The sequence below is a fragment of the Psammomys obesus genome, unplaced genomic scaffold (assembly GCF_907164565.1).
Source record: "Psammomys obesus unplaced genomic scaffold, mPsaObe1.curated_primary_1811, whole genome shotgun sequence".
Taxonomy (NCBI): domain Eukaryota; kingdom Metazoa; phylum Chordata; class Mammalia; order Rodentia; family Muridae; genus Psammomys; species Psammomys obesus.
The window spans coordinates 30,233,477-30,252,308 of record NW_026592118.1 but is presented as its reverse complement, the minus strand read 5'-3'; the positions used below and the strand labels follow the sequence as shown (position 1 = coordinate 30,252,308).

Sequence of the window (18,832 nt, the reverse complement as noted above, 5' to 3'; positions counted from 1 at the left end):
TTTTAACCAAATGAAGTTAAAAAAAAAAAAAGATGAAGTAATTCGTGCCATAGACAATTTGAACTTAGTATAGAATCAGGGCTGGCAAATGGCTCAGTATGGAACTACCCTTCTGTCTGTGCATATCTCTCTTTCTCTCCCATACACACAATATGCAAATAAAAAACAAATAGTTTAAGAAAAAATATACCGTGTTATAACACAAAATACATTATGTTTATCCAAAGAGAAATAAGCACCATTAATTGACTAAACAATGTTAATCATGCCTAAATTTCTATGATTGTCCACTGTGGACTAAAAGCAACTGACTTATTTGGCTTGAAGAAACAGTTTTGTTTTGTTTTGAACATTCTTCTCTCATAGATTACCTCCTGATGGCAGTTTACCCTCCCTCCCCTGCCCTAGTCTCTTCCCTCATCCCTCCTCCTCCCACAGATCCATGCCCCTCCCTCAGAAAAGAGCAAGCCTTCCAGGGACATCAAGCAAACACAGTACAGCAAGCTACAATAAGACCACACACACACCTTCTCCTCAAGGCTGGACAAGGCGACCCTGTGGGAAGAAAAGGGTGCCACCAGCAGGCAAAAGAGTCAGGGATGCCCCAATCTCCCCCCCCCCCCCCCCCCACACACACACTGGTAAGATTCCCATCAGAACACCACACTACTCAGCCAAAACATATGCAGAGGACCCAGGCCAGACCCCTACAAGCTCCCTGATCTCTGTGAGCCCCCATGAATCCCGGTCAGCCAGATCTGCAGACTGTGTTCTTGTGCTGTCCCTGACCCTTCTGGTTCTTCAGATCCTTCAGTCGATTCTAGTAAGCTTTCAACTCAAAGTCAACTCTTCGTAGCTTGTTGGTATTTACACCCCCTTGAGAGAAACCTTGTAAGTCATTTGCTTTTCTAAGCATTATTTAACATTAACCACACAATGACACACGAAACAATTAGGAAGTTATGCTGTAGTCACAACATTTTAGTCCAAGGGAGAACAATCATGGAACACTTTCTAGCTACAGAAAACTAAGCGTTTTTATGTCTTAACTTTCACAACAAGATTATATTTAAAATGACAAGGAAGAACTAATTTAGGCAACACAGGTGACTTCGTAACAGCAGTAAACAGTTCATCTTGAGTGCATAGCTTCTTTGGACAACTGTGAGCTAAAGGCTCGCATACAAAGGAACGCTGCTGACACTTCCCTGGCAATACATTTCACGTAAATATAAGAAGAATTAGGCTGGTATTTTTCTCCAGTTTTCTGAAGAGAGAGTGACAAGACATTTAGCAAGTTGGGACCAACATGCCTTCCCAGGTCCTAATGAGACATAGCAGGAAAGGCAATCTCAGCCAGGTTGGCTGTCATGACAGCTGTGCTGTGCACTGCTCTTTGGCTACTTACCAAATCACACTTCTTCTTGCTGATTTACTTTTAACAGTTCATTGCTTTTAATTATTTTTTTAAAGAAACGTATCTCCAATTCACTAAGCTTACCTTTTGAAATCAAAGCTAAGTAAGTAATTGCTCTCCATCACCTCTTTCATTTCACGGATCTCACAGGAGAGCAGAAGTGGCTATGTATAGCATTTATTCATGCATCTGCTACAGTAAACTACTCTGGATTTCAAGTCATACTTTGGTAATTCTCATTAATATTTTACTTTTGAAAGCTATAGGCTTCATACACAAACTTACTATTTGTTGCTAAGTTCATGAGCACTGCATTTGACTCAGGATTACTTGAGAGCAGCGGCAGGTTTTGCTTTCACCCAGTTTAAATTCAGGAGAGTAACACAAAGAACAGAAGCTATCAGATGATTAACCTCTAAGTTTAAAGAAGGCCGTGGGCTGATTTAAAAAAAGGGTGGACTGAGATTAACAACCTGAGTGATAACTGGCTCTTCTTTAGAATAATCATTTTTCAAGGAATTAAGATATGGAAGCAAGCAGTGTCTTCTAGAGCTGTAACCTGAGCACAGAGACGTTTTCCTTTATCTCATATGTCTAACGGTTGGCATGGGCTATGGTCCCAAAGTTTGTTACTTTAAGTTCATCTTCTAAAATCCAACCCCCAGGGTGACATGTATTCCCATGCCCAGGGGCTGGTGCTTTTAAAACAGTGGCTCAGGCCAGCTGCCTGCCCCTTTTCATCCCATGAATGCGCAATAGAAAGATGAGCTCTGTGGAAATCAGCCCAACCTACACAGCTTATCTGTCTGAGCCCTGACAGTGGACTTTCTAGGCATCTGAACTCTGACAAAGAACAAAAGAACAAAAGCAAAAACAAACAAAAACAGCTATGTGTGTATTATCTCAATGAAATAAAACATGTCATAAAAATAGAATCAACATACTGTTCTGAAATGACAACGTATCATTATTTATAAGATGCACTTCATTTTCAGATTCTAAATTTAAAGCATCAATTGACATCTCTGAAGACAAAAGATCTCTCAATTCCAGGACAACAAAAATGGAAGACTTAAATTTGCTACCCACCCCGGGGAGCACCAAGGATACCCTATACACTACTAAACTCGGCCTTTGAGTCTGGAGACAGGTATGTAACCCTGCAGAAGGGCACCATAAGTTGTGGTCAGGCACAGTGGATCAACTCTACCTAGCCTATGTTCTAATCTACGGATTCACTGTTCTCAGGTATCCCAGCCTACTAAGAACAATTATAAATGAGATAAAAATGAGGACTGTAGAGGTTAATTTCTCTACGTTGACAGGAGTGAAAAAGAAATCTTTCTGAAAGTTGCTTTCCTTTTCCCAGATACTCTTTTATTAGATATTCCACACGGCACCTTTCCTGACCTCCAATATCAGACTCCTTTTGTGACCAGCGGTATTCCTCTCTCATTTATATCCTGACATTCTCTCTTTGGCTGGTTTGTTTCATTCACAGAATTGTATCTATGGGCTCCTATCTCTACACCAGCACAGGTCTGTCTTAAAGTCACATAAGCTTCTTAATTAGCAACTACTCTGGAGATTTCTCTCGGGTCTGGCACATATCAGGTGGTCATAGCTACCAATTGCCGTACAAACGAAAGAAGGTGAACTGCAACTCTTTTTAGGGAACTTACAAAAGAAGGCACCACACACAAATAGCTGATTAGATAAGACCCTGCAAAAGGAATGTGATTGCTAGAAGACACAACCTGGAGTGAGGCATATGACCCAGTCAAATGAATATACCCTGGGATGTAGAAAGGACTCTAATTAAATAGAAAAACCTTCTTGGGTTAGAGCTGTGGTTACCGGGCTCTCTCAGAAAGGCAGCCAGGATATGCAATAAACTAATTCAATGTTAGAAACGAGGAAGCAAAATTAAAAAAAAAAAAAAATCAAACAAAACACAAATCTGTAAGTATCACAGATCAAAATAAGAACAAAACTTAGAGCTCACATATATCAATCAATCCCCCCATGCCAGAAAAGAGTGGTAACTAACTAGAGCCACACATCTCCCACTAAGAGCAACCATTAGCAAAGAAAGTCCCCAGAGCACTTGCCTTCAGCAGTGCATCTACATATATGTTGTGCTGTGACATGATCTCTTTGACATCCCATTTCACATTAGTCATCAGGAGAAGCATCTGTTCATAATCAATGGCTTTCCCAGCCACAATCCAGTAAATGGGTCGACGTAGTTCGCTGGCGGTTGAGACTGTCTGAAATGTGCCACAGAAACAAAAATCAACTATTTCTCAAAGTGCCACACCTAATGGGAAAAATTTGCATTTTCATACATGAAAATATACACTATGCAGTTAGAGATTTCAATTAAGAAAACATTTTAACATGAGACAAAGGCCCTGTTTCCACTTCCCCTGTCTCTCACCCTGGAACCTTACCTTGGAATTCCAACTGACCCCACCCCCACCTACTCCTAGGGGTGCCAGTTAACATTCTTCACCTACCTCCAAAGATTCCTTCCAAAGCACACACTTCTTTTCAACATTCCGCGACCTTCCTGGCACCCTTGGAATAAAGTCTAATTCCAGGCCAAGAGCACTTTATGTATTAGTTTCCCTTCCAGACTCACATGTGCCATGCTCTCTTCTCAGTGTTCCCCCAGGTTGCTCCCTACAGATGGGTCCAGATTAGACACTTCCTCCAGACAGCCTTCTCGAAACTCAGCTCTCCCTCTTCCCATCTGGGTTAAATTTATTGCCACTGACCTCCTTCAAGGCACTTTTAATACCTTCTAAATACTGTTCCAATTGATGCGCGGTCTCTCTCTTCCTTCCCTCCCCCACACTAGACTAAAACTCATAATGTTTACGAAGTTGTTTATTTAACACAGGAAGCCATGAACAAATAAGTGCATGTTATACAGCTCCTCTGGAGCTTCAGCTCTAGTGATACCCTAGCAAACAGCTTAAGTGATGGTGGCAGCTCCATCTTGCTCACAGCTGAAAGGACAGACAAGAACATCTCTGACCTGAGAATAAAACTGCTGCAGAAAGGGCTTTTTGACTGCCGGCATCACAGCATCCAAATGTGGCTGAAGGAACTCAAACTGTTCAGCCAGGAACACTCTAAAAAGAATAAATGACCAGGGTGTAAACAAAACGAAGGATTTAGAACGTGCTGTTGTTCCTGTGTAATGAATCTGTTAAGATGGAAAACTGAGGACTGTTTCATTTTAGTAACTTTGCACTGGTAACGGGAGAAGTCTCCCTAACACCATGCAGCAGCGGACGCTCCTTTATCAGTACAAAACGGTCACTTCAAGGCGCATAGCAGGCTCTCAGGTGTAGAGTTCTGCCCCTTCACATGTAAGATATGAGCCCAGGGAACATTTGAAAAAATAAAAACTTAAAACAATATGGCTTGCTTTAAAACAAAAGCACCTGTTTTTTTTTTTTTTTTTTTTTTTCCTATGTGAGTGTTTGGACTGCATGGGCATGCCTGGTGTCCATCAAGGTCAGAGCAGGACATCAGATCCCCTGGTATTTGTGTTATGGGTAATTGTGAGCTGCTATGTCAATGCTGGGAATTGAACCTGGGTCCCCTGCAGAAGCAACAAGTGCTCTCAACCACTGCACCAACTCTCCAGTCCATGGCCTGTATTCTAGAAGATTTCTCTTAAAGATTCCATTCAATACATACAAAAGACTTGAACTCCAAAATTCAAAAGGGATGCTTGTCCTAAGTAAACAAACATTCCTAACAGACAGCAAACAGGCGTGGTCGAGGCAGGCACATATATTCTGAATGCAGGAGTGGCACGGGGTAAGTGACCCTAACTGCTGTCTATTGATACACTGCCACTGAACACTGCTGTTCTTAGACTTCCGTTATGTATAGAGTATTTACCTTACACTGGGCTGTACCTTATGGAACAGGTTACATGCTTTATTTGAATTAACTTGGGGATTGAGAAAGATCAAGAAGCATTCTTCCTAATACCCAAAGTGAACTCTATGGACGACAGTTACCATAGATTCTTTGGCCAACCAGGAAGTAGAAATACACCATTCAGTTTTTAAAGTTTTACTTAATATGGATCAACGTGTGAACTATCAAAACTTAACATATTCTCTTACTTTCAATCATATAATTAAAGCCAGCCATAAAAATTCAGGCGTGGTGGCACACTGTAATCTCAGCCCTGGTGAGGCAGACAAGTGGATCCCCAGGGCTCATTCTTCACATAATCTTGGCAATGGCCAATGAGAGAGCCTGTCTCAAAAACCAGGTGGACAGTATCAGAGGAATGACATCCAAGGTCGTTCTCTGGCCTTCATATATGTGAAGACACACACCTGCACAAACCTGAGCTTTCCCATATACATGAACACACACACTGAAGGAACCACGGAATTAAAAAAATCAATTAGTAATCCATGCTAACATATTTTGCAACAATGTGTAAGTGGTTAGGAGTAGTATTAGCATAAATAACACACAATGCTTACTTTTCATAATTTTCCTTAAAATATTTATGGCAAAGCAGCTGTTTTCAACAACTTACAAGGATTCTGTGGCTACCACTCTCTCTGCCAACCCATACAATGTATCCCCTGATGTCAAAATCACTAGCTGATTGAGGTGTGGGCTGGGTACCTTCTCCTTTCTCTCTTCTGCTGCTGTGAGCGTGGCAGTGGGATCAGCTGAAACCTCCTGGAAAGACAGCACACAGAGAACACCTGAAACAGGATGTCTAACAGTAATAAACTATGAGTCTGGAAGTGGAACTAAACACAAAAACCTAAGCACAGGCAGAGGCACACAATGATACACACTTGGCTTCAGCCCTTCCTTCTTGCTTTTAGGATCTGCAACTAGTGGAATTTTCCTCTTTTATACTAAATTAAAATTATTTCATATATCAGCCAACACAACATGCCACCATATGTACATAACCCAGTTAGCCAACATAGGAAATCTTCAGTAACTGACAGCAGTTTCATAGAGCAATGTCTCTCAAAATCTGGAAGGTGAGGGTCTGGCCCCTGAGAACTGCTGGTGAAATAAATAGCAAAGTACAGTTTGATTAAATTATCTCACAATCAAAACTCAACGAAGGTAATCTGGCATAATCTCAAGAGGACAGGACTCAAATGCAGTTATAGCTTCAACAAAACTAACAGCGCTGTGTATGTCTGCGTCGGATTTCTATGAGAACACAGACGGTCTGGTCGGTGTAAGTCTAGGCAAGAGATGTCCACAGACAAGCTGCGCTCCTTGGCCCTGTCCAGCAGACAGACACCAAATCAGATAAGCAGCTCCACAGCTAACAATACTGACGCAGTTCATCCGGGGTCAGGAAAACTCGTCTCTAATCCTCTTCACTTTCACCTCACACCAGGCTTCACTAGAAATCCTCTCCTCACTAAAGGATCTTTGCCTGGCATTCAGGTTTTGCTTTGGTTTTGGCAACAATGGTGTCAGGCCAAGAGTAAGCGAGGTTCAACCTACACACATTCCCGTCACAGAGATATACCTCATACTGTGAGCAGTCTAGAGCAGGGAAGAGTATCTCGAGGTCTTAGCTAAGGAGTGCTCAACTGGCAACCTGAGGAAGCTGGAGACCAGAAGCTGGAGATGACATACTTGAACAGCATTACATCTGGGTGTGTGAGCTTCCCTTTGAAGAAACTATGAGAAATGGCTGCTGAAAACAGCATCCTCAGAGCAGACGCCTAAATAATCCCTGCATTCAATGTCAAAGAAAGATAATTTCATTTCCTATTTTTGAGGGGACAGCAGAGGGGTAATATTACAATTGCATTAAAAATGGCTCACAAATAATACCTAACAATACTATTGATATTAATCAATGATGACCTTTGCCTGATTGATAGCTCCTTTCTTAGCAATGACCTGGCAATATCATGTATTTATAACATTTTGAAAAAAGCTTCCAGAAGAGAAATTCACAAGAAGGGTTTAATGACCATATGTTTCATAAATGGCACTGGGGGGAGGAGCTAAAGCACTTGCCTAACTACTTTCTCGGTTCCTTCACCACAAATGTGTTTTGGTCTTACCCTTTACAAAGCATTCAAAGAGCACTGGAATTACTGCCCCAGGTTTTTATGCTCGTGTCTTCCTTTGCTCCTGTTAACAGTGGCATATCAGGCATCAACTTTTCTGGCAATTATTTGCTTACACCAAGCTTACACATAGGCAAGTATACTTCAGTGAACCAGCCACACACAAAAAATGTCAGACTGACATAAATAAATGGAGTGCTTATCATGAATGGGACCAACAGTACTGTGGCTGAGCTAACAGGAGCCTCATGAGAGGAACACGGGGTCCACTGAAGAAAGAAATTTCCATCTCTCTAATCATGGTACACGTCATGCTGCCTTTTGTTGGCATTATCCTACAACCATAAAGAATTTAAATGAGCAGATTTTTCTGGGAAAATAGAAAACTTTTTTAAAATAATCAAATGTTCAAGCAGGGTGTGGTGGGACACACCTGAAATCTCAGCTTTAAGAGGCAGAAGCAGGAGATCACTAGTCTGAGGCTAGCCTGGGCTACACAGAGGCCCTGTCTCAAACTCTGAAAAGTGTCCAAAGATTTTAAGCAATTTAGCTATCATCACTGTGGTGGTTTGACTAAGAATGGCTCTCAGAGGCTCGTGTATGTGAATGCCAGGGAGTGAAACTCTTTGCTAGGACTAGAAGGATTAAGAGGTATGGCCTTGTTGGAGGAAGTGTGTCTCTAGAGTGGGCTTTGAGTTTTCAAGAGCCCAGTGTCTGTCTCTGTCTCTCTGTCCGCTCTGCCTCCCCCAACTTGTGGATCAGGATGTAGCTCTCAGCCCCTTCTCCAGCACCTGCCTGCCCCTGGGATTCCTGCCATGAAGATAATGGACTATGGTCTATGAAACTATAAACATGCCTCAATTAAATGCTTTCTTTCATGATAGTGTTCATCACAGCAACAGAGCAGTCACAAAGACAGCCATCCAACCGAAGAGCAAAGACTTATTCCTGGCACTGGATCAGCAACAGCAGCTTCCTCATGTACCTTCCCTTGATCAGATCTTGTGGGCTTTCTCTTCAAGTAGAAAACACACGTTCTAAATTTTAAACTGAATTTTTATGATAAATTATTCCAGGTAACATTTTTAAAGGTCAAAATGGTTCCATTTGCCTACTGTAACTTAAAAGTGAAAATCCGAAGATGTGTATAGAGAAAATAAAACTATGAAAAAGTCTAAGGTTTTTTGTCTTCATTTATTTATTCAAATTTTACATTAGTTTATTTACTGTGCATCCCAAGGGTGCCCCCTCCTCCCTTCATTCCCCCCCCCCACTGCCCCTCCTTGTCCCTTCCCCTCCCCACCCCCACCATATTAACCTTCGCAGCACATCATGGCACATCAGGATTGTGCTTATCTTCATCCCCTAAGGCCAGACAAGGTACTGCTACCAGGGAGAAGGGGGAAGTGATCCAAAAGCAGGCAACAGAGTCTGTGTTAGAAACAGGACCCCCCCCCCCCCCCCCCCCCCCCTTTCCAAGGCCCCCATATGAGGACCAAGCCATATCCTCTCATGAGCCTAGCCTGGTGCAGGCCTCCAGCTTGACAAAGAGATGTCCCCCTCAGTTTCCCTTCTTGTTCGAAGCACTCTCACCTGTCTCACTCCCCTTCTCTCCAAATCTTACCCCCACCCTGTTTCCCTCCCTATTCCGTCTCCTGCCCGGTTCCCTCTCTTCATCCACTTCTGCTATCTGTTCTATTTCCCCTTCTGAGTGACATTCCCGCACCCTCCCTTGGGCCCTCCTTGTTACTTAGCTTCTTTGGGCCTGTGGATTGTAGTATAATTATCCTGTTATATGTCTAATATCCACTTATAAATGAGCACATACCATGTGTGTCTTTCTAGGTCTGGGTTACCTCACTCAGGATGATCTTTTCTAATTCCATCCATTTGCCTGAAAATTTCATGATTTCCTTGTTTTTAATTGCTGAGTAGTATTCCATTGTGTAAATGTACCACAATTTCTGTATCCATTCTTCTGTTGAGGAACATCTAGGTTATTTCTAGCTTCTGGCTATTATGAATAAAGCAGTTATGGACATAGTTAGGCAAATTGAATGGTGGAGCATTTTTGGGTATATGCCCAGGAGTGGTATTGCTGGGTCTTGAGGTATAATTATTTCTCAATTTTCTGAGATAGTAAACAGATTGATTTCCAAAGTGGTTATACAAGTTTGCATTCCCATCAGCAATGGAGGGGTGTTCCCCTTTCTCCACATCCTTTCCAGCATGTGCTGTCAGTTGAGTTTTTTACTTAGCCATTCTGACTGGTTTAAAATGGAATCTTAACATTGTTTTGATTTGTATTTCTCTGATGGCTAAGGACACTGAGCATTTTTTGTATTCATCACCCTACACAAAACTCAGGTCCAAGTGGATCAAAGACCTTCACATAAAACCAGAGACTCTAAACCTATTATAAGACAAAGTGGGAAAAAGTCTGGAACTCATTGGCACAAGAGACAACTTCCTGAACGGAACATCAACAGCACAGGTGCTGAGATCAGCAATTAATAAGTGGGATCTCATGAAACTGAGAAGCATCTATAAATCAAAGACACTGTAAATAGAACAAAATAGCAGCCAAAAGACTGGGAAAAGATCTTCACCAACCCTACATCAGGCAGGGCTGATATCTAAAATACGCAAAGAACTTAAGAAATTAAACACCAACAAATCAAATAATCCAATTTAAAAATGGGGTACAGGGCTAAACTGAGAATTCACAACACAAGAAGATCAAATGGCTGAGAAGCACTTAGAGAAATGCTCAGTGTCCATAGCCATGTATTGTATAACATTTGTACATTACATATATACCTAGCACAGGGTAAATGTTTTTAAAATGGTAGTATGTTGTATCCTTAATGACATTCCGTACACATGTGTGTCCTACCCCTCAAGTATTTTTGAACTCCGATGGATAAGCACAGACACAAGCCTGTGGACATGGAGGGCTGACAGCCAGGTATCACTGCATTTCCCTTGGCACATACATTTCCGGAAGTGTTGCATATGGTGCCAGGCTCTCCTATGGTCCTTGCATTCTGACTTAGCCTGACTTCTTTAGGTTTTGCTATTCATTAAGCCTTAGTCTTCATTTCAGATAAGGAAGACGATTTTGACCTTTTTTGACCCAGCATTTATTCTCTTCCTTCCTTCTTACCTCATGGCCTTTGTCTGTTTTTTTTGTTTTGTTTTGTTTTTTAATCCATCAGCTTTTGTCTACTTTGACAGTTTTCCATGTTTCATTATGCATTCTCTTTGTCTTGGGCCCATCAGATTTTATTCTATGTAGATCTCAGTACTCTTAAGTTTTTCTTGGTTCCGACAAAATGCCTCAAGACTACTGGGTTGAACATCATTAAAATCATTCTGTCATTTCTCTGCACTTCTGCTGAATACCATAGTATCCATACCAAACCACAGTTTTGGATTGGACCCTTAAGGCATGGATTTATGCTTCAGGTTTTGCCACAAGGCATGTAATAAGATCACATAACCAAGTGAACAGTTGGCTCAAGCTAGCTCTTCTGTGAAACACGCTGCTACTCATCAGCCTGACACTAAAATGCCTGCAACACTAAGTCTTGTGGTGATAACTGGATGAATTTGTATTTTTAAGTGGCAAATTTGTCAAATTTACAGCTGTATGTTAAAAAATAGTATGCCTTCCTTTATTTTTTCCTATTTTTTAGCACTTTTTTTTTCTAAACATGTCCCCAAATTTTAAGTGTAATTTTTATGTTCTCTTAATATGGGATATGAAAACCATCAAGCCTTCCTTCCTCCTTCAGTTTGTAAGGACTGCCCTTGAAAGCTCTACTTCCTGCTTTAGGATAACACTCCTTAGAATACAGTTGAAGTTTTCAAACAGTTTCCATTTGTTTCTGGGTATTTTTTGTTGCTGTTACTTGTTTGCTTTGTTTTGTTTTTCCTGTTAATTCCTATAATTTTGCACAGATAAGCCTTGATTTATTGTTTCAGAAAATCCACTCTGCTGTTTAATATACCTTGATCTAAGATTGTTTTAAGTTAGCATATAAAGTTTAATTTGTTTCCATGGTGGCAGAAAACGTGATGGGGTCACCACAGTATTTGGATAGACAAATGATAAATAGCTCAATCAACTTGGAGCTAAGTGGAAAAATGTTTTCTCACATTACTTCGACATGTCATTTAAAACCTTAGACTTTCTCAGCCCTTTTGTAACTTGTACAAAGGATGGCTACTGACTATTTTTTTATATTAATTACAGTTTATTCACTTTGTATCCCAGCTGCAGGTCCCTCTCTCTTTCCCTCCCAACCCCACCCTCTCTCTCTCATGCTCCCATGCTCCTCTCCAAGTCTATTGATAGGGGTGGGCTTATCAGGTCTCATCAGGACTGGCTATATTGTCCTCTTCTGTGGTCTGGCAAGGCTGCTCCCCCCTTGGGGGGTGTCAAAGAGCCCACCACTGAGTTCATGTCAGAGACAATCCCTGTTCCCCTTACTAGGGTACCCTCTTGGAGACTGAGCTGCCATGGGCTACATCTGAGCAGGGGTTCTAGGTTATCTCCATCAATGGTCCTTGGTTTGAGTATCAGTCTCAGAAAAGACCCTTGTGCCCAGATATTTTGGTTCTGTTGCTGTCCTTGTGGAGCTTCTGTCCTCTCCAGGTCTTACCATCTCCCACTTCTTTCATAGGATTCCCTGCACTCTGCCTGAAGTTTGGTTATGAGTCTCAGCCCTGCTATATCAATCTGGTGCTTTCTCAGACAATTAGGAATAGAGTTCTCTCAAGATCCAGCTATACAACTCCTGGGCATCTATACAACTCCTGGGCATGTACCCAAAATTTGCTCAAGTACACTAGGACATTTGCTCAACCATGTTCATAGCAGCTTTATTTGTAATAGCCAGAACCTGGAAACAACCCAGATGTCCCTTAGTGGAGGAATGGATACAGAAATTGTGGTACATTTACACAATGGAATACTACTCAGTAATTAAAAACAAGGAAATCATGAAATTTGCAGGCAAATGGTAGGATCTAGAAAAGATCATTCTGAGTGAGGTATCCCAGAAGCAGAAAGACAAACACGGTATATACTCACTTATAAGTGGATATCAGACATATAATATAGGATAAACATACTAAAATCTGTACACCAAAAGAAGCTAAGCAAGAAGGAGGACCCTGGGTAAGATGATCAGTCCTCCCTCAGAAAGACAAACAAGATGGACATTGGAAGAAGGAGAAAACAGGAAACAGGACAGGAGCCTACCACATAGGGAGGGCTTCTGAAAGACTCTACCCAGCAGTCATTATTTCTTAAAAGATGTGTCATCACTGCCTTATAAAATTTCAATAACACAAGTATGTCTGCAATGTAAACTTTGTGAAAAAACAGGATAATGAATGCTTGTTTTGAGTAAGTTAAGAAGAAAGAAAAATTCAGAGAAGCCTGTGTCAATGTAGAAGCAGACAGATGTCTTGGCAAGCAATTTCTCTCCACAGTGACCAATTGGAAACCAAACGTTCCTTACCAGTTTTCAAAGCTTACACTTCTGAGGATCACCTTTGCACTGCTACACAATCTTAAACTATGCATGTTATCATCTGACACACCAGGCAAGACCCAGGAGTTTCTGCTGCAAAGCAAACCACACCATACTTTGCTCTTGAATCTCAAGGGTATTATAAAGTGATGCCAGACACTGCCTTAACGCAGATCTTCAATATCCACCAGTGGCAAACCAGAGAACTGTCAGACTATTAGTAACAGGTTCTCACTTCCTACATGGACTTGGTTTAACAGTAAAGGGTTCAGACACTCTGTAGGTGTACCAAGACACATTTATATATTGTTGATTTATGACTACTGTTTCATATAACTCAAATGAATTAATTGCAACGCAACGCATGACTTACCAGATCAATAAGGCTTTCTTGTATTCTGTTTAGAGTTGTTCTTAGTCTGCTACTACTAAGGCCAAGTCCTGTTGATTCCAGCTGAAAATAATGAGAACCATGTCACACAGGCGCTGGTGCAGACGACCTGATGTACTAATAGATGTACTTACTAGAGCAGATGCTTAGCTTCTGTAAGTCCCCATTTAAAAATGTCAACACAGCAACAAAAAAAGTCAAATCTTAGCCCAAAAGAAAACAACTATCCAGATGCCCTTTAAGGTCACAGTAACATCTAGGAGAGACTTCATCAGAATTTCTTTCCTGCAAGTTATATTTTTAGTTGCAAAAGTTACGATGTGGATTATTAAAGATTGTTCACTTTGGTATACATTACCTATTGTGCTTATGCTTAAGCAGAAGAAAATGAAGTGCTGTTAATTTTTTCCATACATTAATTAAGGAAAGTGTACTGTCGTTTGAAATGAAATCTTCTCTTAGGCCTATCAAACATCTCACTGCACTCAGTTCTACTCATTACAAACCGAAGTAAAAACACATTCTCACAAGCCACCCCACGGCACTGGAATGAGAAAGCTTGAGTGTTAACGCATGAAGTTAGTTAGTCCCTTATGGAAATTCAAGTGATGAAATTAAATTAAAGTGAGAAGTGACAGTAAGTACAGACAAGTACTTGGAAGAAGTTAAGCTACCCTCTGTGACCCAGGAAACATCACTGTTATTAGTAGTGACTATAAAACACACCTCACTAACACAGCCACAGAAAGGGAGAGTGTGCTTATGCCAGCAGACCCAGGTGCACGCACGAATACGTTTACTCTCCATTTCTTCCCATCCAAGGTGCAAGGATAAAAATGCTCAAGCTAAAGCAGCCATGTGACATACTGTGTGGGAAACATGAGCTGGTTTCATTCTCCAGGCTTTACGGACTTCATTGATTCATCTCCCAGCCTTTATAAGTTATATGAAACTACATCTGTCAACTGTGTGTGACATTCAGTAACTGTTACGGTTGTTCAACGAACACCACTCAGGTAAGATCAGAGTTCTCCACCCTGGAAGATGCTACCACACCCTATTTACTTACACCCCTATCCTTAACCTCTCATCTCCCTGTACCACTGTGGCTTGTGGGTTCCTAAACCCTTACAAACAGAATCATCATGAATTATGTTCTTGTTGACATTTTAAAACTTAGCAGGCCTTCAAGATCCATCTGTGGTTGAGACTGTCAGCATTCTGTGTTGCTTAATTCTATTTACAGTGTGGACATGACACAGTCTCTAACTAAATACTGGAGGACCACTCTGAGTCTTCACATAGTGCTACCAATACATTCATTTTCATTTTCTTGAGTAATTCTCTAAAAGTAAAATTTTTGAGTCACATAATAAATAGAATTACAATTTTATAAGACACTGCTGTGACATTTTCTAAACTAGCTATGTCTTTTTCATTTCTGCAAGAGAAAAAGAAGAACTCTGGTTGTTCCATGTCATGAACTGAGCATGTCTGCCCACGACCCCCAACTCCATCAATATGGAGAGCATCTTACCAAGTCCCACATGTTATAAGAACAAGCTTTTGGTTTCATGGACTTCTGTCCTCTAATGTGCTATCAATTTCTTCTACTTTCCTTACTATTCACCACCTTCTGTTCATTTGGGGCTTAATTTGTATTTTTTTCTCTTTTTTTTTGTTGTTGTTGTTAGTGACATTTAAGTCTAGTCACTTCAGTCAAAGCCTTAGCTAAGATGCACCATAATCGTCACTCTGTTGTGCTTTTATCACCATCCTTCAGCTCAAAGTATTTTCTAATTCTCCTGTGATGTCTTCTTTGAACCAATTATTTCATTTGGAAGGATGTCATTTAACTCCCAAACACCTGGAGTTTTCTTAGTTATTTGTTGTTACTAATTTCCAACGCAACTGCACTGTCATTAGATTGCATCCTGAATATTACTGAAGTCTTTTAGAACCACTAGGATATGCTTAGTGATCCAGATATGATGAGCCCAGTTCTCCTTTGGCACTGTTACCCTGAACGTCATTAGTCTGAACACGTCTGTGGGGAAATTCTTAACTGAGGTGCCATTTCTCTACCCACCAGTTTCTAAATTCTAATTGATGCTTAGTATACACCTGAAAGTAATAAATTCTGGGGCAGTAATGTGTTTATATTTTGTCTCTGATTGTACTGGCATTTTCCCATGGAACATTCCAGAATTAAAAATATTAATATTATATTAAGCAAAGATCATAGCAAAGATACAACTATTAATTGAAATAATACAAGTATACATTAAAGTTTTCACAATTTCAAAAAGGTTATTTTTATGAATCAGTGGTCCACTCTTACACTGAAAACCTGCACCTAGGTAGGCAGGATGTGCCGATCTTTCCAGCACGAGATGAGCCACTGACATTGGAGCAGAAAGAGATAAACTCAGTAAAAGTGTGAAACACAAAAGGAGGTCTAGGAGACAATTCTGAGGAAGGGAGATGGTTCAGTTTAAAGAATTAATTACTTATAAATACCCGTCCTTATCTGCTAAGGCTGTAGGCCGATATTTAAAAAGTTGCCTCAATTGCTATGCACTAATTGCACATAGGTCTAGGTTTGCACATTTTTCACTACTAAATTATATCAAAGTTAGAAAAAGCAACTTCACTTTTCCTGCCAAAGAACAGAACAATATGCAATATGTACATCCTATCAAAGCTTAAAATTAATAATGAACAGCACAATCAGACAAACATCTGATAACAATTTCATATTTGCTGGATGGTTCTCAAAGAATAAAAAAAATTTACATGTGAGGAAATGAACATATTTTAAAAGAGATTTTTTTTCCCTCCAACAGTTGACTTACTGAATCATTCCGACCAAAAAAGGTATATATTGCATACAAGTAATAATCAAACAGCTGAGACATGAAATGGATAACGTCAAAGGCGATTGGCTTAAGAATGTTCATCATCTGCATGTACTTTCCTAAAAGGAAAGAAAACCCGAAGATTAATTAGAAACATATTAAAATCTGTTACTCTATAATTACTGAAAGGCAATAGAAATCTCACATTAGCATACTGAAATAGTGAAGTATTACACTCCTCATCGCGTGAGTTGTATTTCTCGTGTCGGGCAGGAACTAAAACAGTCCTGGCACTCGGGAGTGGTCTACAGGCAGTGCTCCGAACGCTCCCACTACCATGTTTCCCTACTGCCATACGGCAGAGCTGGCTTGTCAGACTCTCATCAAATGCCTTTATGCTTCTTCAGTAACACTGTATAAACACACAGTCTCTGCTCCACATGATTCTGCTTAAAAGAATTTCTTCAAAAATATTTAATTGCAATAAGGGATTATATAACATACTTGATAAAAAGGATTTTTTTTCAGAAAATCACATACACACAACGAAAGTGAGAAAACTGAGTAAATTGAGCAAGAGAAAACTGCACAATGACCTTCAACCTTAGCCGTATGAAATCACGTGCCAAAGGCCAAGAACATTTATCACATCACATACACAGAAGCTCAATACTCTCAAAGTGCCAATAACATATATTCTCACTTCTCCTTCCTATGGTAGAATCTAATGTCCTCTTTTAAACACATGATCAGACTAATTTTCCCCTCATAATTAAGAGACAAATATCGTTTAACAATTTATCTGATAGACAGATATATGAGGAACAAGTAAAGTTTTAAATGTCAAGCAAACAACTCCTCATCCCCAGTGAGACAGACACAATCCCCAAAAGCTTCTCACAGGAACACATGCCTTTGTCTCACACAGCATGTCCTGCCATTACCGCTCTGTTTCAGTGGGAACTCTCCCAGCCTCTGACACAGGGAGCCCCGCTAACTGGTTTCTCTTATTTACACAAGGAGAGGAAACACTACCTTTGCCTCACAGTCTTCAAGCTGTTAGTGGTTAAAGACATCCTATCCCCACCTTCCGCCCTGGGCTTGAGTAGCCCTCCTCACATTCTACTTTATGTATATGCACAAAATAACTAGAAAGGCATCCTCTGTGAGATGGGGGTGAGGGCAATAAGAAGACCAGGAAGTCTTTCTAATAGACACAGAAGAACACACACCTTCTCCGGATTCCCTACACCAAGGAGTTGGAAGTTGTATTTGGTGCATGGATTTAACAGAAGGGAACATAACAGCCTCCTTCCTCATGTTGTCTTAATGTAAGAATACATTTAGAATAAAATGTAATATGACTCCTCTAGTCAACAGAACTGGGTATGGTTAAAAGAGCACTTCTGTGTGGCCAGCTGCATTATTTTCACTGCCTATGTCCCTGTTCCCTACCAGAGCATCATGTAGCCACATCTTGTCTGTAGAGGCTGAAGCACTGATACACCAAAGCTGCCTCTCATTTAACACATTCAGCAGAACCAAACTATCTCAAGCAGTATATCCACACTCAAAAACATCTAAGTCCAAATGATGCTAAGAAGATAAGGTTCCTACTCAGTTTAGACTATCTATCCCTGAAGAGCATAGAAGTGAGGGTTAAGTGGGCTGGACTGGGAAGCACAGGGAAAGAACAGACAGAAAATGACCTTCATGTATCTGAAAAGTGACCATGGAAAAACTGGGGGACAAAAACAACAGACATGTGCTTTATCTTTTAGGCAGACTAATTCTAACAAATAGAATTAAGGAAAGAATCTGATTCAGCACAGGAAAGAGATTTTTAGCAGTTAGATCAATGTAATAGTTGAATAAGTAGCCTTGTGATATAATATGCTTGAGCAACTCTTGAGCCATGAAACAAAAGCTTGACAGGCACCACACATCACAGACAGCACTGAAAGAAAACCTCATTGTGAGGGCCTATACCAGACGACCTCTCAGCACCCTTCCAATTCTGGTTCTGGAAATTCTAAAGAGTTATTCTGCCACTTTTCTGCTACTCTCCTGGGCAAAAGAAGAAAAGCTAATTATCCTGACCATAATTAGCCATAGAATTGCTTTTCAGAATCTATCTTTTTTTCTGGGGCATGAAAATGTATATACCTTTTCTTCTCATCTTAATATGACTTTTACATATTTTTCTCTAAAGAATGTAGGACTAAAGCATTCTGTCCATTTTATCACATTAATTAATGATAGTTAGAAATAATCTTAAATAACATAGCATTTCATCAGATCTGAGGTTACTCAAACAGGGCAGTAGATAAAAGGCATTGCACAAACAGAACACAGAGAGCCTTGCAGCCAACTGCTAAGCCTGCCTGATTGGTGTAGACAGCCCTGTGAGAGAAACTCTAACCTACCTGCCAAATGTATGGATCTATTTGTGAACTATAAAGGCTGAGAGAATACAAGATGTTGAAATGCGGACATTGGAAATCGACATCGCCCTGGGA

At 40.5% G+C, this 18,832-nt stretch overlaps 1 protein-coding gene across 2 annotated transcripts in view; it reads right to left on the bottom strand.

Moving 5' to 3' along the window:
- Vps50 (VPS50 subunit of EARP/GARPII complex) overlaps positions 1-18,832 on the bottom strand; it is a 104,219-nt gene that overhangs the window by 5,333 nt on the left and 80,054 nt on the right. For both annotated transcript variants that reach the window (XM_055612841.1, XM_055612842.1), the window contains exons 21-25: positions 16,311-16,432; positions 13,438-13,518; positions 5,997-6,145; positions 4,461-4,557; positions 3,529-3,687 (exon numbers count right to left, since the gene is read on the bottom strand). In XM_055612841.1, the coding sequence (XP_055468816.1) occupies positions 3,529-3,687; positions 4,461-4,557; positions 5,997-6,145; positions 13,438-13,518; positions 16,311-16,432 (608 nt within the window). The remainder of the gene's footprint in view (positions 1-3,528; positions 3,688-4,460; positions 4,558-5,996; positions 6,146-13,437; positions 13,519-16,310; positions 16,433-18,832) is intronic.